This window comes from Choloepus didactylus, chromosome 9 (assembly GCF_015220235.1).
Source record: "Choloepus didactylus isolate mChoDid1 chromosome 9, mChoDid1.pri, whole genome shotgun sequence".
Lineage (NCBI taxonomy): Eukaryota > Metazoa > Chordata > Mammalia > Pilosa > Megalonychidae > Choloepus > Choloepus didactylus.
Window position 1 is genome coordinate 87,798,005 of NC_051315.1, and position 26,528 is coordinate 87,824,532.

General features: G+C 37.8%; 1 protein-coding gene across 6 annotated transcripts in view; it reads left to right on the plus strand.

The window, feature by feature from the left end:
* The window catches only part of CCDC150 (coiled-coil domain containing 150), a 214,888-nt gene that overhangs the window by 16,352 nt on the left and 172,008 nt on the right, over positions 1 to 26,528 (plus strand). For all 6 annotated transcript variants that reach the window (XM_037849432.1, XM_037849434.1, XM_037849433.1 and 3 more), the window contains 3 exons: positions 22,608 to 22,734; positions 25,254 to 25,297; positions 26,308 to 26,400. In XM_037849432.1, the coding sequence (XP_037705360.1) occupies positions 22,608 to 22,734; positions 25,254 to 25,297; positions 26,308 to 26,400 (264 nt within the window). The remainder of the gene's footprint in view (positions 1 to 22,607; positions 22,735 to 25,253; positions 25,298 to 26,307; positions 26,401 to 26,528) is intronic.

Below are 26,528 nucleotides of genomic sequence, written 5' to 3' on the forward strand. Positions count from 1 at the left end.
CACAAGTCCTTGGTATTGGCATAGGGTCTCTGGGATTTCCGAGTGGGTCCCCCTTCTCAGCTGTGTTCTTCCAGGACCTCTGCTGAGGGAAAGTTGTGCCATGTCACAAGTGTGCACCGGCCCGCCAGGGAAGCCCTGGGCCACTGGGCCATGCAGGGGCATTCCCAGCCTGCTTTAAAGATGGTTGAATGGGGCGTGTTAATTTCCCCTTTTCGCACAGCTCTGCCTTCCCAGCTCCGGGACAGTTAGCTGTGGGTGCACTAAAGACCACTGTCCACGGCGATATTGTGGTGTGTGCACAGTGCTGCGGGAAAGACTCCCCGTTACACTGGGTTTCTTGGTGTGGCTCTGGGCTTTGGGTCCATCCCCGGGCGGGAGTGTCCCTAGCCCACTGGGGGGATGGCTGCAAGGGGCACGGTTTCTTTCTCCTTTTGGCCCCCCTCTGCTCCCCTGGCCCTGAGACAATCAGCAGCGGGCCTGGGAAGGGCTATCCTCCACGCCAGACACCAAGGCATTGGCTCAGCCTGCTCCTGCCATGCTTCGCTGCGAGGTTCTCCTTGTCGTATCTAAGGCCGCTCCCGGGTTTTTTTTTTTTTTTAAAAGAACTAGTCCGTCTCCAAACGTCAAGCCACCATTTCCCCACACTGCAGCGCAGCCGCTGGACTTTCAGCCAGCTCACTCACTCGTTTCAGATTGCAGACTCCTGGTTTCACCAAATGTGCGGTCCCTGTGGATTTAGCAGACCTTGTCTGGCTGGTGCATCACTGGAACTGGTGTTCTGGGTCACTTTCTGGTTTTTATCTAGTATTTTACACAGAGTTTTTTTGCCCTGTCTCACCTAGCCGCCATCTTAGCTTCTCCCACATACTTATTCTTTCATCACCATGATTATTTTTAGAACTTTTGCATAACTTCTGAAAAAGAAATCAAAAGAAAAAAGAAGACCCCAAATATCCTGATTGCCCTGTACTTATTGATCCCTAGTATTACACTCTACTCAATTTTAACATTTACAATAAAGGTAGGTTAACTAAAATGGTGTAGTATTGTCAGAGATAGGTATATACATCAGTGGAACAGAATAAAACATCGAGAAGTAGATCCATAAAACCATGGGCAACTGATTTTTTCTTTTGCTGTATAGCTTTACAATCATTATCAAAGGACAGGGTTACTGGATTACAGTTCAACAACTCCAGGTTATTCTAATAACCTGAAAACTAAGAAGAATTTCTGTATAATGAGTCAGTAGTCATTATCATCTGTTAAATCCTAATTTCTCATTTATACCTCCTCCCTCTCCTTTAACCAGTTTCTCAATCTTCAGGGATATCTGGACAATGACCATTTTAACTTCTTCTTGCTGGAAAGGGGTGTTGACCTTATGGGATAGAGAAATGAAACTGGTTGATATTCTTGGAGAAACTGGTACCTCTGGGTTTCAGGGCTTATCTCACATTGGAACAAACTGGAGGCTTTAAGCTTCTGAAAAAATAAACTTACTAGGTAAAACATTTACAGAATCTTGGATAGAGCCTAGGGTGTTCTTTCAGGTTTTCAGGAATACTGTTGGTTGGTGCTTGTCATACTGTGACAATTTGCAATATTTGGCTGAAGCTTGCGTAAGAGTAACCTACAGTATGACTTCTCTACTCTATTTGAAACCTCTTAGCCACCAAAATTTTATTTTGTTCCATTTCTTTTCCCCTTTTGGTCAAGAAGGCATTGTTAATCCCATGATGCCGGGGCCAGGCTCATCCCTGACAGTCATGTCTCACGTTGCCAAGGAGACCTTCACCCCGTGAGTCAGGTCCCACAAAGGGGATAGGGTGGTGAGTTTATTTGCAGAGTTGGCTTAGAGAGCGAGGCCGCATCTGAGCAACAGAACAGGGTCTCTGGGGGTGACTCTTAGGCATAGTTAGAGGTATGCTTAACTTCGACATTGCAAAAATAAGTTTCATAAAGGCAAGCCCCAAGATCAAAGGCTTGGATTATTAAATTGGGAGTCCCTAATGCTTGAGAGAGTATCAGGAATTCCTCAGGTGGTGAAGTTTAATAGTTCTACTTTTCCCTCAGTTTCTCAAGAGACTTTGCAAGTACTTTATCTTATGCCCCAAATACTCTGGAATATATTGGAGTATTACCTTAACCTATACAGAATAACAAGATCTCATTCTCTATTCTAGGTTCCATGTAATTAGATTGTTGAAATAAACTGACCAGACAGATTAAATTACAAAATTTAAATTTTCAACCAAATAAACATATCTTCCTTTGGTCTCACACAGAATTTGAAGTTTTAAAATACAGACAATATTATACTTTGCACTGTATTCTGATTTACCTTAGTCCTAACCAGATCCATTTCATTCGTATCTCTAACATAAGTCATATCTTTTTCAGTTTCTTTAACAGTTGCTTTCATAACTGTAAAACTCTAAGATGTCACACAGATGCCCAAAGTTCCAGGAAACTACCAAATTATACACAAATAGAATAGCATCACAGAATTTAGAAACAATAGTTAAAACTCAGGAATACATATATGTGACTGCTGTAAGAGCTTACAATCTAGGCACCTTTACAATGAGCCTTATTGAACATTCTGTACTTCTTAATCATTGATCACCCAATCTCTCAAAGAACACCCCAGACATCCCATATTTCCCATCTCTCCCTATTATTCATTTACTTTTTGTACTCATTTTTCTATTCATCTGTCCATACACTGGATAAAGGAGGTGTGAGCCACACAGCTTTCACAATCACACAGTCACACGGTGTAGGCTATATAGTTATATAGTCGTCTTCAAGAATAAAGGCTACTTGGTTGCAGTTCACCAGTTTCAGGTATTTCCTTCTAGCTATTCCAATACACTAAAAACAAAAAATGGATATCTATGCAATGTGTAAGAATAACCTCCAGAATGACCTCTTGACTCTAATTGAGATCTCTCAGCCACTGAAACTTTATTTTGTTTCATTTCTCCTCCCCCTTTTGTCCAAGAAGGCTTTCTTAATCCCACGATGCCAGGGCCAAGCTCATCCCCATAAGTCATGCCCATGGTGCCAGGGAGAGTTTCACCCCTGGGAGTCATGTCCTACGTAGTGGGGAGGGCAGTGAGTTTACCTGAAGAGTTGGCTTAGAGAGAGCGGGCCACGTCTGAGCAACAAAAGAGGTTCTCTGTGGGTGACTCTTAGGCACAATTTTTAAGTAGGCTTAGCGTCTCCTTTGCAGTGACAGACTTCATAAGGGCAAGACCCAAGATTGAGGGCTTGGCCTTTTAAATTGGTAGTCCCCAATGCTTGTGAGAATATCATTAATTCCCCAGGTGGGGAAATTTAATATTCCTATATTTCCCCCAGTTCCTCCAGGGGGCTTTTCAAATACGTTATATTCTCTGCCCAAGTTACTCTGGGATGTATTGGGGCATCACACTAACCTGTGCAAACCAACCAGATTTCACTCCCTATTCAATGTTCCATGTAATTATGTTGTTTGTGTAAAGTGACCATACAAGTTAAATTATATAGTGTGTTACAAAAAGCGTAGATTTTGCACCTAATAAACATTCCTTCCTTTGGTCTCAGACAGAAGTTGAAGTTTTAAAAATACTATCAATATCATCCTTTACCCTTTAGTATGATTTACCATAATCCTAGCCAAGTCTATTTCATTCATATCTCTAGTTGAAGTCTGATCTCTTTTTTCCCTAAACTCTTTAACATTTGCTGTATGGGGTAATGCTGACATTCATAGCTGCCAGACTCTGGCTCTGAGTTTCAGGTGTCGCACAGATACTCAAAGTTTCAGGAACCAGCCAGGTTACACACAAAGAGCTCAGCATCTCAGAATTTAGAACTAGCCATTACAACTCAGGAATAGATGTAACTGCTGTAAGAGCTTACAGTCTAGGAACCTTTACCATAAGCCTTCCCCTGATAACCTGTGCTCTCAGACTAAGTTCTCAGAGTTTGTACACTATAGTTAAGTCCATATTAGTGAGGCAGTGTAATGTTTTTCTTTTCATTTCTGATTTATTTCACTCAATGTACTGTCCTCAATGTCCACTCACCTCATGACTTCACTCCTTCTTGTAGCAGCTTAGCATTCTATTTTATGTATACATAACAGTTTGCTATTCCGTTCATCTGCTGATGTACCCTTAGGTCACCTCCTTCCACTGCAAATTGTGAATACTAACACCATAAACCCCACTGTACAGATGTCCATTCATGTCCCTCTTTTCAGTTCTTCCAAGTATATGCCCAATAACTGAGTTGCAGAACCATATGGCAACCCATGCTTAGCTTCCTGTGGAACAACCACACTGCCTCCAGATGGGCTGCACCATTCTGCTTCCCCACTAATGGTGATTAGGTCCATCCCTTTTTCCACATTTTCTCCAGCAATTGTATCTCTCTATTTTTTAGATTGTTTTATTCATACACCATGCATTCCATCCTAAATAAACAAATCAGTGGTTCCCTATATAATCACAGTTACGCATTCATCACCACTGTCTGTATAATGACATTTCTACAAAAAAAGAGGAAGAGGCAAAAAAAAAGAAAAGAGAAAAAAAATTACAACTAAAAAGCAACAAAAGGAAATTAAAATTAAAATAAAATACAGTTAAAAAGTCAGACAACACCACCAACGCCAAGAACCCCAGACCCCTCCCTTATATCCCCCTCTTATAGATATTTAGCTTTGGTATATTGCCTTTATTACAATTTGTGGAGGGATATTACAATGTTACTGTTAACTATAGACTCTGTTTGCATTGATTATATTTTTTCCCTAGTACAACCCCATTTTTAACACCTTGCAAAGTTGACATTCATTTGTTCTCCCTCATGTAAAAACATTTTTATGTTTGTACCTTAATCACAATCATTGACCACTCTAGATTTCACTAAGTTATACAGTCCCAGTCTTTATCTTCTATCTTTCCTTCTGGTATTCTACATTCCTCTAACCTTCCTCTTTCAACTGTACTCACAGTCATCTTTGTTCAGTATACTTGCAATATTGTGTTACCATCACCCAATATTGCGCTCCAAACTTTGCTTTCCTGTCTTTTCCTGTCTGCCTGTAGTGTTCCCTTTAGTATTTCCTGTAGAGCAGGTATCTTGTTCACAAACTATCTCAGGGTCTGTTTGAGAATATTTTAAACTCTCACTCATTTTTTTAAATTAAATTCAGTTTTATTGAGATATATTCTCATACCATACAATCATCCATGGTGTACTATCAACTGTTCACAGTACCATCATCACCCCAATCTATTTTTGAACATTTTCCTTATACCAGAAGGAATCAGAATCAGAATAAAAAATAAAAATAAAAAGAACATCCAAATCATCCCCCGCATCCCATCCTATTTTTTCATTTAGTTTTTGTCCCCATTTTTCTACTCATCCATCTATACACTGGATAAAATGAGTAGTATCCACAAGGTTTTCACAATCACACTGTCACCCCTTGTAATCTACATTGTTATACAATCATCTTCAAGAGTCAAGGCTACTGGGTTGGAGTTTGGTAGTTTCAGGTATTTACTTCTCATTTTCCAATACATTAAAACCTAAGTGGTGTTATCTGTAGAGTGCATAAGAATGTCCACCAGAGTGACCTGTCAACTCCATTTGAAATCTCTCAGCCACTGAAACTTTATTTCATTTCATTTTGCATGCCCCTTTTGGTCAAGAAGATATTCTCAAGCCCAAGATGCTGGGTCCAGATTCATCTCCAGGAGTCATATCTTGTGTTGCCAGGAAGATTTACACCCCTGGGAGTCAGATCCCATGTAGTGGGGACGGCAGTGAGTTCACCTGCTGAGGTGGCTTAGAGACAGAGAGAGAGAGGGCCACATCTGAGCAACAAAGAGGTACTCAGGGGGAGACTCTTAGGCACAATTTTATGCAAGTTTAGCCTCTCCTTTGCCGTAAAGAGCTCCATAAGGGCAAGTCCCATGGTAGAGGATTTGGCACATCAAACCGCTAGTCCTCAATGTTTGTGACGACATCAGCATCAATCCAGGTGAGGAAGTCCAACACTTCTGCATTTTCCCCCGGCCCCTCAGAGGGGCCCTGCAAACATATTTTTATTCTCTGCCCAAATTACTTTGGAATTTGTCACTATTTCACTCCAACCTATACAAATCTACCGTATCTCACTTCCTATTCCAAGTTCCATGTAATTGTGGTGTTTGAACAAACTGACTGTAGAGTTATACTGTTTAGAAAATACAGATCCTGTAACAAATAGACATCTCTTCCCTTGGTGTCACATGGAAGTTGAAGTTTTAAAACACAGTCAGTTTTGACCTTTACCCTTTGGCCCAGTTTGCCCTACTCTTAACCAGATCTGCTTCATTCATATCACTAATTGAAGTCTGGGTTCTTTCTCAGCTTTTTTTTTCTTTTTTCAACAGTTGCTGTATGCACTAATACTGACATTCATGTCTGCCGAGCTGTAGCTCTGAGATTCAGATGTTACACAGATACCCAATGTTCCAGAGACCAAGCAGGTTATATACTAATGGATCAGCATCTCAAAGTTTGTAGATAGCCATTACACTTCAGGAATAGATTTGACTGCTGCAAGAGCTTACAATCAAGGGACCATTAAAATAATCATTCCCCTCTTAGGCTGTGTTCTAAGATTGAATTCTAAGTTTACACATTGTAGTTAGTCCATATTGTTGAGGCATTATGGTGTTTGCCTTTGTTTTTGGCATACTTCACTCTAAATGCTGTGTACAGGATCCATTCACCTCATTGCGTGTCTCATAGCTTCACTCCTTCTCATAGTTGCTCAATATTCCATTTGTATGCATACACCACAGTTCACCATTCTGTTCTTCAGTCTATGTACCCTTAGGCCACCTCCACCCATTGCAAATCATGAATACTGTCTCCTTGAACACCAGTGTGCAAATGTCCATTCATGTCTGTGTTCTCAGATTTTCCAATTACATACACCATAATGAAGTTGCAGGACTTTATGGTCCCCACATACTTAGCTTTTTGTGGAAACATCACACTGACGTCCAGAAAGGCTACACCATTCTGCCTACAAGTCAACAGTGGATAGGTATATCCCTCTCTCCATGTTTTCTCCAATGCTTTTAATCCTATTTGTATTTTTTCCTACAATTTTATAGAGTTATATTCACATACCATACATTTATCCACAGTGTACAGTCAGTTGTTCATGGCATCATCATAAAGTTGTACAGTTATCACCACAGTCAGCACTTGCACATGTTGATTATTACAAAAAACAAGTTTTTTTTAATGAATAATAAAAAAGATGATAAAAAGAAAAATAACTTCATACAGTACAATATAATAGTATATAATAGGACAGAAAACAACACCACTACCAAGAATCCCATAACCCTCCATATATCCCCCTCTCATACACATTTAGCTTTGGTATATTGCCTTTGTTACATTTAATGGAAGCATTTTATAATTTTATGTTCACCGTAGACTCCAGTTTGCTTTTATTATGTTTTTTCCCAAATACCGTCCTGTTTTCAACACTCTGCATGGCTGACATTCATTTGTTCTCCCACATGTAAAAATATTTTTATATTTTTATATTTAGTAACCGTCATTGTCCACTCCAGTTTTTGCCAAGTTATACAGTTCCAGTCTTTATCATCTACCTTTACCTCTGGTGTCATACATTCCCCTATCCCACCTCTTTTAGCTTTACTCACAGACATCTTTGTTCAGTGTACTTACAGTATTGTGCTACCATCACACAGTATTATGCTATCTATTTCTGGATCTATACAGTCAATCCTGCTGAACATTCTCTAGTCCTTCAGCATCAAATGCCCGATCTCTGCTCTCTTTCTGTCTCCTGGTACCTTGTGTTGTTAGCTTTTAACTCGCAAAGTTTGTTCATTAATGTTTGTTCATATTAATGAGACCATACACTATCTGTCCTTTTGTTGCTGGCTAACTTCACTCAACGTAATGTCCTCAAGGTTCATCCACCTTATTATATGTTCCATGTCTTTGTTCTGCCTTACAGCTGCATAATATTCCATCATGTGTATATATACCAGTTTATCCACTAGTCTGTTGATGGACATTTGGGCTGTTTCCATCTCTTTGCAGTCATGAATAATGCTGCAGTAAACATGCTGTATTAACTTTCAGTTCATCTTGAGTATATTCCTAGCAATGGAATGGCTGGATCATATGACAAATCTATACTTAGCTTCCTGAGGAACCTACACACAGTCTTCCAGAGTGGTTGTACCATTCTACATTCCCACCAACAGTGAATAAGTTTGCCTCTTTCTCCACATCCTCTCCAGCACTTGTAATTTTCTGTTTTTTTGGGTAATGGCCATTCTGGTAGGCATGAGATGATACCTCATTGTGGTTTTGATTTGCATTTCCCTAATAGCCAGTGAAGTTGAGCATTTTTTCATATGTTTTTGAGCCACTTGTATTTCCTCTTCAGAAAAGTGTCTGTCCATGACTTTTGCCCATTTTTTAATTGGATAGTTTGTCTTTCTGTTGTTGAGTTGTAGGATTGCTTTATATATTTGGAATATTAAACCCTTATCTGATATGTGGTTTCCAAATATTGTCTCCCATTGCATAGGTTGCTTTTTTACTTTTCTGACAAAGTCCTTTGATGTACAAAAGTGTTTAATTTTTAGGAGATCCCATTTGTCTGTTTTTGATTTGGTAGCTCATGCCTTGGGTGTGAGATCTAGGAAACCACCTCCTATCATTGCCCTACATTTTCTTCGAAGAGTCTTATGGTCTTAGTGCTAATGTTTAGGTCTTTGATCCACTTTGAGTTAATTTTTGTATAAGGTGAGAGATAGGAGTCCTCTTTCATTCTAAACACCATTTATTGAAGAGGCTGCTCTGTCCCAGTTGCTTTGGCTTGGCTGCCTTATCAAAGATCAGTAGTCTGTAGATGTGAGGGTCTGCTTCTGAACACTCAGTTCAGTTCCATTGGTTGGTATATCTGTCCCTATGCCAGTACCATGCTGTTTTGACCACGGTAGCTTTGTAATATGCTTCAGAGTCAGGTAGTGTGAGACCTCCCACTTCGTTCCTCTTTCTCAAGATATTTTTGGCTGTTCAGGGCACCTTCTCTTCCAAATCAATTTGGTTATTGGTTTTTCTATTTCTGCAAAGTAAATTGTTGGGATTTAAATTGGTATTGCATTGAAGCTATAAATCAGTTTACATAAAATTGCATCTTAACTATATTTAGTCTTCCAATCCATGAACATGGTATGTTCTTCCATTTTTTAAGGTCCTGTTCGATTTCTTTTAGCAGTTTCTTATAGTTCTCTGTGTAAAGGTCTTTTGTGTCCTTGGTTAAGTTTATTCCTAAATATTTGACTCTTTTGGTTGCTATTGTAAATGGAATTTTTTTCTTGATTTCCCCCTCTTGCACATTCTTTGTGTATAGAAACACTACAGATTTTTGTGTGTTGATCTTGTAGACTGCCACTTTGCTGTATTCATTGACTAGTTCTCATAGCTTTGCTGTAGATTTTTCTGGATTTTCTACATATAGAATCATGTCATCTGCAAACAGTGAAAGTTTTACTTCTTCCTCTCCAATTTGGATGCCTTTTATTTCTTTTTCTTGTCTAATTGCTCTGCCTAGCACTTACAGCACAATGTTGAATAACAGTGGTGACAGTGGGCATCCCTGTCTTGTTTCTGATCTTAGAGGAAACAATTTCAGTCTCCCCCCATTGAGTATGATGTTAGCTTTGGGTTTTTCATATATTGCCTTTATCATATTGAAAAAGTTCCCTTCTATTCCTATCCTTTGAAGTGTTTTGATCCACAAAGGGTTTTGAATTTTGTCAAATGCCTTTTCTGCATCAATCGAGATGATCACGTGGTTCTGCTTTGATTGATATGGTGAATTACATTAATTGATTTTCTTGTGTTAAACCAGCCTTGCATACCTGGAATAAATCCCACCTGGTTGTGGTGTATAATTCTTTTAATGTGCTGCTGGATTTGATTTGTAAGTATTTTGTTGAGGATTTTTGCATCTATATTCATTAAAGAGATTGGTCTATAATTTTCTTTTTTTGTAGTATCTTTGTCTGATTTTGATATTAGGGTGATGTTGGCTTCATTGAATAAGTTAGGTAGCTTTCCTTCCTCTTCAATTTTTTTTTTGACGAGTTTGAGCAGGATTGGTACTAATTCTTTCTTGAATGCTTCGTAGAATTCACATATGAAACCAGCTGGTCCTATGGTTTTCCTCTTTGGTATCTTTTTGATGACTGAATCAATCTCTTTACTTGTGATTGGTTTGTTAAGGTCATCTATTTCTTCTTGAGTCAGTGTTTGTTGCTTATGCTTTTCTAGGAAGTTGTCCATTTCATCTCAGTTGTCTAGCTTATTAGCATTTAGTGGCTTATAGTTTCTTCTCATTATCTTTTTAATTCAGGGTCAGTAGTTATGTTTCCTTTCCCATTTCTGATTGTATTTATTTGCATCTTTGCATAGCAGTCCACCAATTTTATTGATTTTCTCAAGGAACCAGCTTCTGGTTTTGTTGATTCTATCTATTGTCTTCCTGTTCTCAATTTCATTTATTTCTGCTCTAATCTTTGTTATTTCTTCCCTTCTGTTTGCTTTGGGGTTAGTTTGCTGTTCTTTCTTTAATTCATCCAGGTGAACAGTAATTCTTCAATTTTTGCTCTCTCTTCTCTTTTAATGTAGGCGTTTAGGGCAATAAATTTCCCTCTCAGCACCTCCTTTGCTGCATCCCATAAGTTTTGGTATGTTGTGTTTTCATTGTCATTTGCCTCGGGGTATTTACTAATTTCAATTGTAATATCTTCCTTTACCCATTGGTTTTCTAAGAGGATGTTGTTTAGCCTCCATATATTTGTGAATTTCATGAGCTTCTGCTTGTTATTTATTTCCAACTTCATTCCATTATGGTCCAAGGAAGTGTTTTGTGTAATATCAAAATTTTTAAATTTGTTGAGACTTGCTTTTTTGACCCAACATGTGGTCTTTACTAGAGAATGTTCCATGAGCACTTGAGAAAAAAGTGTATCCTGCTGTTGTTGCATGTAGTGTTCTATAAATGTCCGTCAAGTCTGGTTCACTTATTGTACAATTCAACATCTCCGTTTCTTTACTGATCTTTTGTCTAGATGTTCTGTCCGTTGATGAGAGTGGTGTATTGAAGTCTCCAACTATTATTGTAGAGGTGTTTAATTCTCCTTTCAGTAATCTCAGTGTTTGCCTCATGAATTTTGGGGGCATTCTGGCTTTGTGTATAAATATTTATGATTATTATGTCTTCTTGATGAATTTACCCTTTTATTAATATGTAGTATCCTTCTTCATCTCTTTTAATTGTTTTACTTTTGAAATCTAATTTGATATTAATATAGCTACTCCCACTTTTTTCTGGTTGTTGTTTGTGTGAAATATCTTTTTCCAACCTTTCACTTTCAGTCTATTTTTGTCCTTGTGTCTAAAGTGAGTTTCTTGTAGATAGCATATAGATGGGTCCTGTTTTTTAATCCATTCTGCCAATCTAGGTCTTTTTATTGGGGAATTTAATCCATCAGCATTTAGTGTTATTACTGTAAGGGCAGTACTTTCTTCTACCATTTTGTCTTTTGGATTTATGAGTCATATCTTATTTTTTCCTCTCTCTCCTTTTACCTTTCCTGATTATCTTCATTTCCGCACTGTTCTCCCACTCTCTCCTGTCTTTTCCTATCAGCCTGTAGCATTCCCTTTAGTATTTCCTGTAGCACTGGTCTCTTATTCACAAACTCTCTCAGTGTCTTTTTGTCTGAAAATATTTTTATCTCTCCCTCACTTTTGAAGGGCATTTTTGCCAGATATAGAGTTCTTGGTTGGCAGTTTTTGTCTTTCAGTATCTTAAATATATCATGCCACCGTCTTCTCGCCTCCATGGTTTATGTGGAGAAATCTGTACATAGTCTTATGGAGCTTCCCTTGTATATGTGATGGATTGCTTTTCTCTTGCTGCTTTCAGAATTCTCTGTCTTTGACCTTGGACAGTCTGATCAGTAAGTGTCTTGGAGTATATGTATTTGGATCTATTCTGTTTGGGCACATTGTACTTCTTGGATCTGTAATTTTATGTCTTTCATAAGAAATTGGAAATTTTCAGCGATTATTTCCTCCATTATTGTTTCTGCCCCTTTTCCCTTCACTTCTCCGTCTGGGACACCCATGACATATATATTCATACTCTTTATATTGTCATTCAGTTCCCTGAGCCCCTGCTCATATTTTTCCATTCTTTTCTCTATCTGTTCTTTTGTGTGTAGGATTTCAGATGTCCTGTCCTTCAGTTCATGAATCCTTTCTGATGCCCCTTCAAATCTGCTGTTGTATGACTCCATTGTATTTTTCATTTCTTCTACTATGCTTTTCATTCCCATAAGTTCTGCCAATTGTTTTTTCAGACTTTCAGGTTCTTACTTATGTTCGCCTAATGTCTTCTTTATATCCTTCATCTCTTTTGCCATATCTTCCCTCAACTCATTGATTTGATTTTTGAATTGATTTGGCATATTTGTTTGAAGATTTTTAATTAATTGTTTCAATGCCTGTATCTCATTTGAAGTGTAAGTTTGTTCCTTTGACTGGGTGGTCCATATCTTCATTTTTCCTAATGTGACTTGTAATTTTTTGTTATCTAGGCATCTGGTTCTTTTATTACCCCAAGAAGATTTTCCCATAGCAGACAGTACCAGGTCTCAGGAGCAGGTTGTATTCAGTATCAGGTTTCCCTGAGGATGAGAACCAGAAGGTTGTTAGATTCTCCTGTGAGGCCTCTAGGCTCTGGGCTTTTCCTGTCCTGTCCAGTAGGTGGTGCTTCTCAGCCCACAGCTCCCCACTGGTGTAAAGATGTACAGCTCTTTTAATTCTCAGTGGACCTTGTCCTGGCCAGGGGCTGAGGATGTCAGAAGCCAAGCTTAAGTTGTTTGTGGTTCCCCACCCTCTCCCCCAGGCCCTGGGGTCTGAATTCTCTGAGGAAGGGCAGCCACTTGAGCTCCCCCCCCCCCTTTTCTTAGGGCAGATACACACTTTAGGTGTTTATCTCCTGCACTTGAATTCTTCCTTTGCCTCTTGGACTCTATTAACTCTACCCTTGCCTTATTCAGTGCTTAATAATTCAAAATGCCTGAGACTTTCTCTAATGAGCCCCCCAGTTTTTCCAGTCAACTGGTGTTGGTACCTGTTTCTCTGTGCCCCTTTCCTTGGGACACAGCCATTTTCTGGTATTCTGAGCTCAGCCATTTCCAAAAACCTGTTTTTATTTATTTATTATTTTTTTCCATCAGCCTCACATCTTCTCTGCCAGGAGCGACCTCAGAGTTCTTTTCCTGCTTGCTCCGGGTTTATCTGTGCTTGTAGCTTGTGTTCAGTAGTCCAGGTTTGTTAATTAAACCTTTCTGGAGCTTGGTTGAGTTACTTTCCCTTGCTCCAATTAGCCTGTTTCCTTTTTCCACAGGGAAGTGTTACAACTCAGCCTGCTATGCTAGTTGGGGAGGAGCGCCAGCTCCAGAGTTTGGGGAGATTTACTTATAGTTGTATGCTGTGATCTGAGCCATTTCACTCTTCCAGACTGGTGTACGATGTGTGTCCAATCATGGATGTCCCAGAACAGTTGTTCCAGACTATTTACTAGTTGTTCCTGGATATTTTCTAGTTCCTCTGGAGGACTAACTAAATTCCACAACTTTCTTTGCTGCCATCTTTCCCCACCTCTTTTCATATATTTTTGACCTATTTGTTTCCTCTTTGGAAAAGTGTCTGTCCATGTCTTTGCCCGGTTTTTAATTGGGTTGTTTGTATTTTTATTGTTGAGGATTGTATATGTACATCCCCCCTCCTCAAATATATATATTCATTCTGTATATTCTGGATATTAAGCCCTTATCCTATATGTGGTTTCCAAGTATTGTCTCCCATTGTGTAGGCTGCCTTTCATTGTTTAGTTCTTTAATTGCTTGTGCTTTGGGTTTAAGGTCTAGGAAACCATGTCTTTCCACAAGATCCTTATGATATTTCCCTACATTTTCTTCTAAAAGTTTCATGGCCTTAGTTTTAGAGCTTCCTTGATTTCTTTTAGCAATGTTTTGTAGTTTAAGTCTTTGGTCCATTTTGAGTTAATTTTTGTACAGGGTGTGGGATAGGGGTCCTCTTTCATTCTTTTGGATATGGATTTCCAGTTCTCTAAGCACCATTTGTTGAAGAGGCTGCTCTGTCCCAGTTGAGTCGACTTGACCACCTTAACAAAAATCAGTTGCCTGTAGATTAAAGGGTCCTCTTCTGAACATGGTATACTGGCATAAGGAAATGGAATTTAAAAACAGATCAATTGTCCATAGATAAGAGGGTCTCAATTCAATTCTGTTGGTCAGTGTACCTATCTTTATGCCAGTACCATGCTGTTTTGACCACCATAGCTTTGTAATATACTTTAAAGTCAGGTAGTGTGAGTCCTCCCCCTGAATTTTTCTTTCTCAAGACATTTTTAGCTATTCACAGCAGCCTTCCCTTCCAAATAAATTAGATTATTAGTTTTTCTATTTTTGCAAAGTAAGTTGTTGGGATTTTAATTGGTATTGCATTAACTTTATAAATCAATTTGGGTAGAATTGGTATCTTAATTATATTTAGTCTTCAACTCCATGAACGTGGTATGTCCTTCCATTTATTTAGAGCTTTCTTGATTTCTTTTAGCAATGTTTTGTAGTTTTCTGTGTATAGGCCTTTTATGTCCTTGGTTAAATTTATTCCTAAATATTTGATTCTTTTGGTTGCTATTGTAAATGAAATTTTTTTTTTTTGATTTCCTCCTTAGAGTCATCGTTACTAGCATAATGATCTACTGATTTTTCCATGTTGATCTTGTATCCTGCCACTTTGTTGAACCCATTTATTAGCTCCAGTAGCTTTGCTGTAGAATTTTTTGTGATTTTCATCATATAGGATCATGTCATCTGCAAATAGTGAAGGTTTTATATCTTCCTTTCCTATTTGGATGCCTTTTATTTCTTTTTCTTTCCTAGTTGCTCTAGCTAGAATTTCCAGCACAATGACTAATAACAGTGGTGACAGTGGGCATCCTTGTCTTGTTTCTGACCTACTAGAGTTTTCATTTTTTCCTATTGAGTATGATGTTAGTTGTGGGTTTTTCATATGATCCCTTTATCACGTTGAGGAAGATTCCTTCTATTCCTATCCTTTGAGGTGTTTTTATCAAGAAAGGATGCTGAATTTTGTCAAATGCCTTTTCTGCATCAATCAGTATAATCATGTGGTTTTTTCTCCTTTGATTTATTGATATGAGATATATTACATTAATTGATTTTCTTGTGTTGAACCAGCCTTGCATACCTGGAATAAAACCCACTTGGTCATGATGGGTATAATTCTTTTAATGTGCTGCTGGATTTCATTTGCAAGTATTTTGTTGAGGATTTTTGTATCCATATTCTTATAGAGATTGGTCTAATTTTCTTTTCTTGTAGTATTTTTGTCTGACTTTGGTATTAGGTTAATGCTGGCTTCATAGAATGATTTAGGTAATTTTCCTTCCTCTTCTATTTTTTTGAAGAGTTTGAGCAAGATTGGCACTAATTCTTCAGTGCTTGATAGTATTCACAGGTGAAGCTATCTGGTCCTGGACTTTTCTTTTGGGGGAGGTTTTTCTTTACTGATTCAATCTCTTTACTTGTGATTGGTGTGTTGAGGTCTTCTATTTCTTCTTGTCAGTGTTCGTTGTTCATGCTTTTCTAGGAAGTTGTCCATTTCTTCTAGGTTGTGTATTTTGTTAGCATATAATTGCTCCTTGTATACTCTCATTATCTTGTTTACTTCTGAGGGGTCAATAGTTATGTCCCCCTTCCCATTTCTAATTTTATTTATTTGCATCTATGCTGGTTTGGATGTATTATATCCCCCAAAACGCCACTATCTTTGGTGCAGTCTTGTGGGAGCTGATGTATTAGTGTTGATTGGGATGGAACATTTTGATTAGATGTTTCCATGGATTTATGACCCACTCAACTGTGGGTGATGACTTTGATTGGATAATTTCCATGGAGGTGTTACCCCATCCATTCAGGGTGGGTCTGAATTAAATCAATGGAGCCATATAAATGAGCTGACAGACCGAACAAACTCAGAGCAACTGAGAGTGACATTTTGAAGAGGAGCTGCAGCTAAGAGAGAACAAAATGCCCCAAGAACAGCATTTTGGAGAATGCCATTTTGAAACGTAATCTAGGAGCAAGCAGACGCCAGCCACATGCCTTCCGAGCTAACAGAAGTTTTCTGGATGTCAATGGCCATCCTTCAGTGAAAGTACCTGATTGTTGATGCCTTATCTTGGATACTTTATGGCCTTAAGACTGTAACTTTATAATGAAATAAACCCCCTTTATAAAGCCAATCCATTTCTGGTGTTTTGCAAAATGGCAGCATTAGCAAACTGGAACAGCATCCTTTCTCTTTTTCTCTTTGTCTGCCTAGCTAAAGGTCCATGGATTTTATTGATTTTCTCAAAGAACCAGCTTCTGGTTTTGTTGATTCTCTCTATTGTTTTCATGTACTCAATTTCGTTTATTTCTACCCTAATCTTTGTTAATTCTTTCCTTCTGTTTTCTTTGGGGTTAGTTCACTGTTCTTTCTCTAGCTCCTCCAGTTGAGCATTTAATTCTTCCATTTTTGCTCTTTCTTCTTTTTTAATGTGGCTGTTTGGGGCAGTAAATTTCCCTCTCAGTGCTGCCTTTGCTGCATCCTGTAAGTTTGATATGTTGTGTACTCATTTTCATTTGCTGCAAGATGTTTACTGATTTCTCTTGTAATTTCTTCCTTGACCTGCTGGTTGTTTAAAAGTATGTTGTATAGCCTCCATGTGTTTGTGAATTTTCCAGCCTTCTACCTGTTATTGATTTCCAATTTCATTCCATTATGATCCAAGAAAGTGTTTTGTATAATTCCAATCTTTTTAAATTTATTGAGACCTGCTTTGTGACTCAATATGTGGTCTATCCTGGAGAGTGGTCCATGAGCACTTTAGAAAAATGTATATCCTCCTATTATGGGGTGCAATGTTTTGAAAATGTTAAGTCTAGTTCATTTATCATATTATTCAAGATCTCTGTTTCCTTATTGATCCTCTGTCTAGATGTTCTATCCATTGATGAGAGTGGTGTATTGACACCTCCAGCTATTACTGAGAGGTGTCTACTTCTTCCTTTAGTGTTGCCAGTGTTTGCCTCATGCATTTTGGGGCACTCTGGCTCAGTGCATAGATATGTATGATTATTATTTCTTTTTGATGAATTGTCCCTTTTATTAATACATAGTGTTTTTTCTTTTATTGTTTAACACTTGAAGTTTAATTTGCCTAATATTGGTATAGTCCCCACTGTTTTCTGGTTGTTTGTGTGATATATATTTTTCCAACCTTTCACTTTCACCCTATTTTTTTCCTTGGGTCTAAAGTGAGTCTCTTGTAAACAGCATATTGATGGATCCTGGTTTTAAAATTCATTCTACCAATCTATATCTTTTGATTGAGGAGTTTAATCCATTAACATTTAGTTTTATTACTGGGAAGACAGTACTTTCTTCACCCATTTTGTCTTTTGGATTGTATGTGTCATATTTTATTTTGTTCTCTGTTTTAACCCTTTTACTTAAACTTACTGATAATCTTTGTTTCTACACTCGTCTCCATTCCCCTCCTGTGATTTCCCATCTGCCTGTAGCACTCCCTTTTACTATTTCCTGAAGAGCAGGGATCCTATTCATGAACTCTCTCAGTGTGTCTGTTTATCTGTAAATATTTTAACTTCTCCCTCATTTTTGAAGGACAGTTTTGCCAGATATAGAATTCTTGGTTGGCAGTTCTTCTCTTTCAGTATATTAAATATCTCATACCACTGCCGCCTTGCTTCCATGGTTTGTGCTCAGAAATCCGCACTTAGTCTTATAAAGCTTCCCTTGTATGTGATGGATCGCTTTTCTCTTGCTGCTTTCAGAATTCTCTCCTTGTCTTTGACATTTGCCAATCTGATTAGTAAGTTTCTTGGCATACGTCTATTTGGATCTATTGTTTTTGAAGTACATTGTGCTTCTCGGATCTGTAATTTTATGTCTTAAGAGTTGGGAGATTTTCAGTGAGTATTTCTTCTATTATTCTTTCTGCCCCTTTTCCCTTCTCTTCACCTTCTGTGATACCCATAACATGTATATTCATGCCCTTCATGTTGTCATTCAATTCCCTGAGACCCTTATATTTGTCCTTTCTTTTTCCTAGTTGTTTTTTTGTGTGTAGGATTTCAGATGTCCTGCTCTGTAGTTCTCTAATCCTTTCTTCTGTTTCTTCAAATTTGCTGTTGTATGTCTCCATTGTGTTTTTCATCTTTTCTAATGTGCCTTTCATTCCCTGAAGTTCTGTCATTTGTTTTCACAAGCTTTCGAGTTCTTCTGTATGGCAACCCATGGTCTTCTTTATATCCTTCATCTCTTTTGCCATGTTTTCCTTCAGCTTGTTGAAGTGATTTAGATAATTTAAAAAAAAATCTTCAATTAGTTGTTTCAACTCATGTATCTCATTTTTTTCTTGCAGTTTTATTAAGTCACATAACATACAGTCATCCAAAGTGTACAATCATTTTTTCACAATATCATTATATAGTTTTGCATTCATCACAAGTTTGAACATTTGCATTACTCCAAAAAGAATAATAAAAATAAAAGTAAGAAAGAACACCCAAAACAACCCATCCTCCCCTATTTTTCATTTACTTTTTTGTCCTGATTTTTCTACTGTTTGTCCATAAACAGGGAGTGTGAGCCACAAGTTTTCACAATCACACAGTCACACCATGTAAGCTATATATTATACACTCATCTTCAAGAATCAAGGCTACTGGGTTGCAATTCAACAGTTTCAGGTATTTCCTTCTAGCTATTCTAGTACACTGAAAACTAAAATGAGATATCTATATAATGCAAAAGAATAACCTCCAGAATGATCTCTGACTCCAAATGAAATCCTTAAGCCTCTCAAACTTTACTTTGTTTCATATCTCTTCCCCTTTTTGTCAAGAAGGCTTTCTCAATCCTGTGATGCCGGCTCTAGACTCATCCCAGACCTGTATCTCATTTTAAGTGTTAGTTTGTTCCTTTGACTGGGTCGTATCTTCATGCTTCCTAGTATGACTCATGACTTTTTGCTGGTGTCTAGGCATCTGATTTTCTTGATTACTTTATTTTGGAGGTCGTTCTCTCTCTTTCGCTTAGGGTTTTCCTGTTGGTTGTCTTTCTTCTCTGTCTGTCCTTTGACATTTGTTTCAACTTATTCTAGACTTTTAGCATAGCTTCTGTTGAAGTGATCAGAATTTTTCAGTTCTTATTTTTCTGGTTTTTGCCCTGCTTATATGTAAGTTTTTTGAGATTGCCTTTTTTTGTATGTGCAGTTGTTTCACCCCCACGAGAAAGCACTGTCTTCCCTCCTCCTTCTAAGGGAATGTTGATATGCTGTTTATTTTCTTTTGTTTTTTGCCTCTGTATGTTTTTAACACTCTAAGTACATTTAGCAACTTTTACGTGAAAGTCTGGCTCTGGGAGGAGAGTCTCCCAAGATAGGATCAAGCCCATCAAATTTTCCCAGACAAGACAGGCCATGGACTCATGAAGAGGGTATAATCAGTATCAAGATTCCCTTTGGATAGACCCAGCAGGGTGCCAGTCTTTCCTTTGAAGCCTCTTAATTCTGTGTTTTTCCTTCCTGCCCAGCAGGTGGCACTTATCAGCTTGCTGCTCCCCATCAGTGTAAAGTGGTACAGTGCCTTTAATTCTCAGCAGACCCTGTACCTGTGTGCGGTGTGGTTGAGACAGAGGTTGAGGCTGAAGGTGGGCTTAAACTGTTTCTATTTTCCAGCTCCTGGTATCTGAATTCTCTAAATAACATTCACCACCTATGCTGGGCCTTGCCCCTGCCTCCCCCCTTTGTGGGGGAGGGATCCACTCTTCAGCCCCTGGTTCCCTGCAGGCTGTAAAAATTACAGGTCTCTTAAGCAGCTCCCATTTCCCCTCTGCCAGGAATGCGTTAGAGACAGGCTGGGTTCCACTTTTTTTGAGTGTAGAAACTATTGGGTGTTTGAGACAGGCTGGTGTCCACTTTTGGTAGGTTGAAACTTCTGCTTATATCCCAGCCTCTGGAATCTTTATTCTGTGAATGATACCTACCATTTGCCCTGTGTCCTCCCCATCTCCCCCACCTTTTCTTGGGGAAGATAGGCCCTTTAGGGAATTATCTCTTTTACTTGATTAGTTACTTTGTCTCTCAGGCATTCCTTAGGTCTTCCCTTGCCTTGGGCAGGACTGAAATCTGAGAATGCCTGCTGCTTTCTGTAACGGGCTGCTAAAAAGTTGAAAAAAAAAAAAATCCTTTTCCGATCTGGTCCCCAGCCCCACAGGTTCACCAATCAAGAGCTAGAATTGGTACCTGGCTCTACATGCCGCTTCTCTTGGGGTACAGCCCTTTTCCAATATTCTTAGCTCAGCCAACTCCAAAAGCCTGTTTTTTGTTTTGTTTTGTTTTGTTTTTGTCAGCCTGGCCTCCTTGCTGCTGGGGAGAGACCTGGTTTTGCTCATGTTTGCCTTGTAGATTTATCGGTGCTTGGAGCTTGAATTCAACTGTATGGATTTGTTAATCAAATCCACAGTTGAACCTTGTGTGAATTCTCCTTCCCTTGCTCCTTAGAGAGGGCTTCTGTTTCCCACCAGGGAGTGACTCCGAGTTAGGCTGCTATGCCTGTGGGAGCGGGGCACTAGCCTCCACCACGTGAAAGAGTTTACTTACATTTCTGAGCTGTGATCTAGGCCCTTCCACTCATTCCAGGCTGGTAGAATGTGCATCTGGTCACAGAAGTCCCCCAAACAGTTGGTCCAGTCAGTTCCTTGCTATTTATTGTCTGCCCTAGAGGACAAACTAAACCCCACACCTGCTCGTTAATCTTTTTTTAACATTGTCACTACAATTTACAAAAAACGATAAGGGTAAAATAAGAAAGGACTGTAATTTCAATTAGTCCAACACTCATAATTTATGAATGAAGACACTAAGGACCAGAAAGATTAATTTGCTTCAGGCTTTATGTAGGTAAACACTTGTCTCTTGTTATATTAGCCTTCCTACTACACTTTATACTCCTGTTACAGGTATTTATTTTGGAAGACATTGTCCTGGTCTCATGTTACATGTATGTGACATGGATAGAAAATAAAGACTAACCTGAGTTAATACTTGGAGGAAAGAAGACTAATTAAGCAAAATTATTTGGTATGTGTATATACCACCATTTTTAATACCCATTATTTATTTTAGCACAGTATTTTTGCCTTCATAATTTTTTGAAGTATCTACATGTAATTTAGAATATTCTAAATTCTAAGTACCTAAAGTGATTAGTAGTTTCAAATTCTAATTCCTGTAATTGTGTTTTTTTACAGTTGTATTACAATAATAATTGTATTATTATTCCTGTAAATAATAAAGTAATCTTTATTATTTTTAACCAGTGACTATCCTTCACAATTGAATTATAGAAAGGATTCTACTTAAAGAATTTGCAAATGATCCTTTATTGCTATAATAGGCACTAGCCATATAGAAATTTAAATTTAAATTAATGAAAACCAAATAAAACTAAAAATTTAGTTTCTCAATCACTTTGGTCACACTTCAAGTGCTCAGTAGTCACAGGTAGCCAATGACTGCTGTATTGGAGAGTACACAGAAAGTCCTATTGGAAGAGCATTGCTGTAGATACTGCATTAACTGTCACATATACACAAACTACCCTTTTGCTCCCATTGACATTAAGATTATAAATCCTGCCTTGCACATGTGCTACAAGGTAGTTTGCCGGATACTGATTACGTGCTTCAACTTGGCGGGCCTGGGCCGGGGGACCTGATCAGCCCCTGGGGAGGGTGGTGGGCACGGGCAGTATTACCCTCCACAGCCCCCCGGGCCTGAGAAAGTGGAGCCGGATGCAGGCCCCATTTCCTCACCCAAAATACAACCGTTAGAGGAAGCTTGCCGGAGAAAACCGCCTCCCTTATCTTGCCCGCACACTCCCCGTTGCCAGAGCAACTCCCGCCGGCTCCAAACAGCTTCCGCGTCCTCTCAGAACCAATCCTAGCCTTTATCCCCTCAGCATTGCCATGTAAGGACCCCACACCCCTAACACCGACCCCGCCCTCTATGCCAGCCTATATAACTTGTGCTCACCCCTGAATAAAGGCTTTTGTTCTACCCCCCTGAAAGGAGAGTGTCTCGCGTTTCTCTCTCGCCGCCCTCCACACCTTGCACGCCTCCGCCGGGGACTCAGCCAAGTCCCCCGCCTCACCCTCGCCTCCGGGAAGAGCCGCCGCCGGTACCCCTCAAGCAACCCCGACCGCAGAGGGTTCCGTGGGTGCCCGCCCCTAGCTGCGACCGCAGTAGTTTATTAGAACCATACAGAAAAGGAGTTTTTCTTTTACAATTTCAGGTGCAAGTTTTGCAGGAAAACTGCATTGCCCTACGAAATTCTATACAGACTACGCAAGAACTATTGGTACAGGAGCAACAAAGAAAAGATTTGCAAACTGCTACCTCACAGCTCAAGTCTGATCTAAGTATGAACATAGGTGCTAGAAATCACACTTCTGTTAGTTCTTTGAGATTTCATGCAAAAACTCTTAAGATCCCATTTTCTTGAAGAGGCAAGTGTTAACAGTTGTCTTCCATGGGCCTCAATGTAAAAAATTGCTAAACATTTTTCTACCTGTGTCACTGGGAAAAAAAAGAAGTTGGTACTAAAGTAGAAATTGACCCTCTTAGTTATGGACTAATCTTTATTAAAAAATTTTTTTTGCAGGATATTTGGCTTAAATGTTTGTGGACTTGGAAATATTTGGTTTCTAGAGATTTAGATTGAATATTGGATAATAAAACATTAGTAATGATATGAATCCTTGCAAACTTACTGATTCTAACCACGTCAGGCTCTCCATTCTTCGGTTATCAGTCTATTTCAGTTAGCTTACATTTCTAGAAATGAAAGGGATAAGTTACCTTAGTGAAAGCTTAATATCAGTTTACAGATGAGTAGAGTCCTCAGACATCACAGAGCTAGGAAATGAAAGAGTCTAGGCTTGATCCAGATTGTTTAGATTCATGCTTCTAACCTGTCAATCCTTTATCATACTGTTGTTGTAAATATGTAATTGTAAAGCAGTTTCCAGATAGTCTCAACTAGAGAGTCCACAAAGAGTTACAATGCAGTGCCTCACACATGAAATACACTTCATGGCTTCTACTGAGCTTTCACATAAATTGTCTCATTAATCCTCAAAATTATCCTTACTTACCAAAAGTTACAAAATGAATAAATGAGGCCTGAATCTGGGCCCTCTAACTCTAAGCCCAGTGTTCTTTCCAGTACACCTTCTCTGGTCTATGTCTCTAATGGGGTAGGAAATAACAAAAGAGAAATAAAATTATAAATGACAGTGCAAAGAATAATCTTATTCAATATTTTGACTCACTGCTTTTTAGCAGAAAATACTCTTTTTCCTTGTATTCATGAGTAATGAATTCCTGTGTGTTGTTCTCACTGATGATGTCATGAGATGATTTTCTGTCTTCCTATGATTGGGTGTCTGCAAAAATCCATGTTACATTTTATGCTGCTGTTACATTATCTGATTTGAGACTTATAACAACCTTGTGAGAAAGATAAGAAAATATACCTTTTCTACAGAAGAGTAAAATGACCCAGAGAGCCTGTGTCCTAAGACCACCCAGAGCAAATGTGATAGCTGAGACTGAAACATAAATCTTTCTATTCTATTCCTCTCTGATTGAGTTTTAATGTTACTTTCTCTTAAAATTAATGCTTAATTTTTTTTAATTTTTCAAAGAATATATGGAAGACCATTTTAAAAATGAAGATTAAAACAACAGCAATTCAAACTAACATGAAGATAACTGAATACCTACTATATGCTTAATATTGAATTATAGGTTCTTTACCATATGCAATTCTATTACTTTAATGTACAAATAGTTATTCTAATTAGATTAATTAAAAGAGTGCCTTTAGATATTTGCTTCAGTGAATTAAAATTTTTTAATTTTTCTATTAAAAATTCTTTATCATTTGTTTATTACCAATAAACATTTAGATATTTATGCTAATTAGAGTGATTAAATTGTTCTCCCAAGTAAGTTAAACACTCCTCTTTCATTTTTGGTTTGATTAGTGGACTTTTCAAAATAGACCAGATAGTTTATCTTTTTGATCCTTCATATATTTCGAGTTAAACTTTTGTCTCTTTAAAATGAGTCTTGGACTCATGTAGCAAAGTGAATTTTTATGTGTTTTGTAATTTTCTGGTTTTAGTATATTTAAGAGGAATATAATTAATAGATCTTTATGAATTTTTTTATGAACCAAAACAGTACTCTCAGAAAAATTTTTCTTTTGGCTACTAGTAAAGAATGCCAAACTGTTCTCCAGTTATCTGTCTTTGGCTTTCTTTTCACTCTACATACTCTGAATGGTTTCAAATCTCTTTCCATGCAAATCATCCTCCTGTTACTTATATTTTACTGCCAACTGAAAACCATCTATTTAGATGCCCTACAGATACTTAATAATGAAACTAAGTTATTTCACTCATTTTATCACCCTAAACCTGTTCTTTGCCATGTATTCCCTATTTAGGTGAGGTGTCCACTGTCCACTCCATGCCAGGCTTCATATTTCAAGAATCTGTTTTTTCCTCTGCATCCCTATTTTCATTACCTGATTGTTTCACACTTTGGTTATTGCAACAGATACTAAACTGATCTCTGAAATAAACTTGATCCTGTCCTTTCTTGGCTTGAAGTCCCTGAGACACTCCTCAACATATATGCGTTGGGTAAAATGTTACCTTGTTTACCATTGTACGTAACTGCGGACTAGTTTCTTAATAATTCCATGATTTAGTCTGTAGTCTATAAAATTATGGTACAACTATTTGAACTCTCCCTATTTCCACAAAATACAGACTAAAAGAAAAAACTTAAAGCTTCTCAGGGAAAAAATTACCATGTGATTTCAATGAAGTAAGTTAGTGATGTAGTAATGTGGATTTTTTGCTTTTAGTTTCTAGAAATGACATCATTTCCAAGTTGGTTGAAGAAAATAAGGTAAATTTTGAGGTTGTAGAGTGCAGAGGTTTTCTTTTTTCTTTTCATTAAGAAATATTTTCTCTTTCAATATTGGCTTACAGTCCTGGTTCTAAAGGCTTTATTAAAAAAAAAGTTTTGGTGCAAATAGATTGTATATTTCGAACTGTTGTCATCTGGGTATTAGGAAATAAATAATTTCATTCAGGTTATTATAATAGTTTTGAAAAAGTGAATTGGCAAAAATAATGATATTTATTTGCATTTCATATAGAAAACAAATTGTTATAAACTTTTTAAAGAAACATAAGATATACAACTACTTGTATTTCATTTTATTACATTTCTAAATTAGTTTCTTGATGTATATATCCTGTTTAGAATAATTTTTCTGGATGCTATCTCATCCTTTGTTATGTAATGTCTACCTTTTGTGAGATACTTCTCCTGGGAAAATAGAAAATGATTCCAGCGTTTACACCTTGCTCTTCCCCCATTTGACTAAGTACCTGTTAGGTAAAGCCTAATCACAGCTCATGCCCTTACTACCTTTCTCTTGTCTCAAAGAGGATTAGCTTTTTCTTTTCGAGAATCAAGTGTGTTTTCTTCATCTACCTGCAGGTACTCTTTGTTGATGAATATTACCTACTTATAACTTTAAAAGATACTTGAATGTATTCCCTTGAAATCGAATGTATATGTAATGTAAAATAAATATTTCATCATAGAGAGTAAACTTTCTTGATACAAGGACACTAGGTAAATATTTTGCTTAAGGTTTTAAGCAAATTCTTTCTAGTTAGACTCCTAGAATGAGAATAAGCAGTTTTGATAAACAATTTAGAAATGAAGAGCAATTTTGAAGTTGAAGATACCAAGATTTAAAAAAATTCTTTATATGACACTTATCTATGTATATCATTAGAATCTGAACTGGTACTGGCCGAATTACAGAACAGTTATTTTAATAGAAATACACGTAGTATCTCTATTATCCTTTCAGTGAGAGAATTTTATTTTTTTTCCTATAGAAGGTACAGATGTCTTTCAACAAGGAACACGAAGAAAATGCCTATTTGAAGTCTCAAATAATATCCCTTCATGAATCATCAGAAAAAGCACAGGTAAATCTTCCTTATTTCTCTAGTTTTCAGATATTTCATTTTGTTCAATTAAAGATGCCCAGAACTAAGTTTAATCCTGATTATATTAAGTACGTACTATCTCTGTCATCCAAGTTTTTAATTTCTTA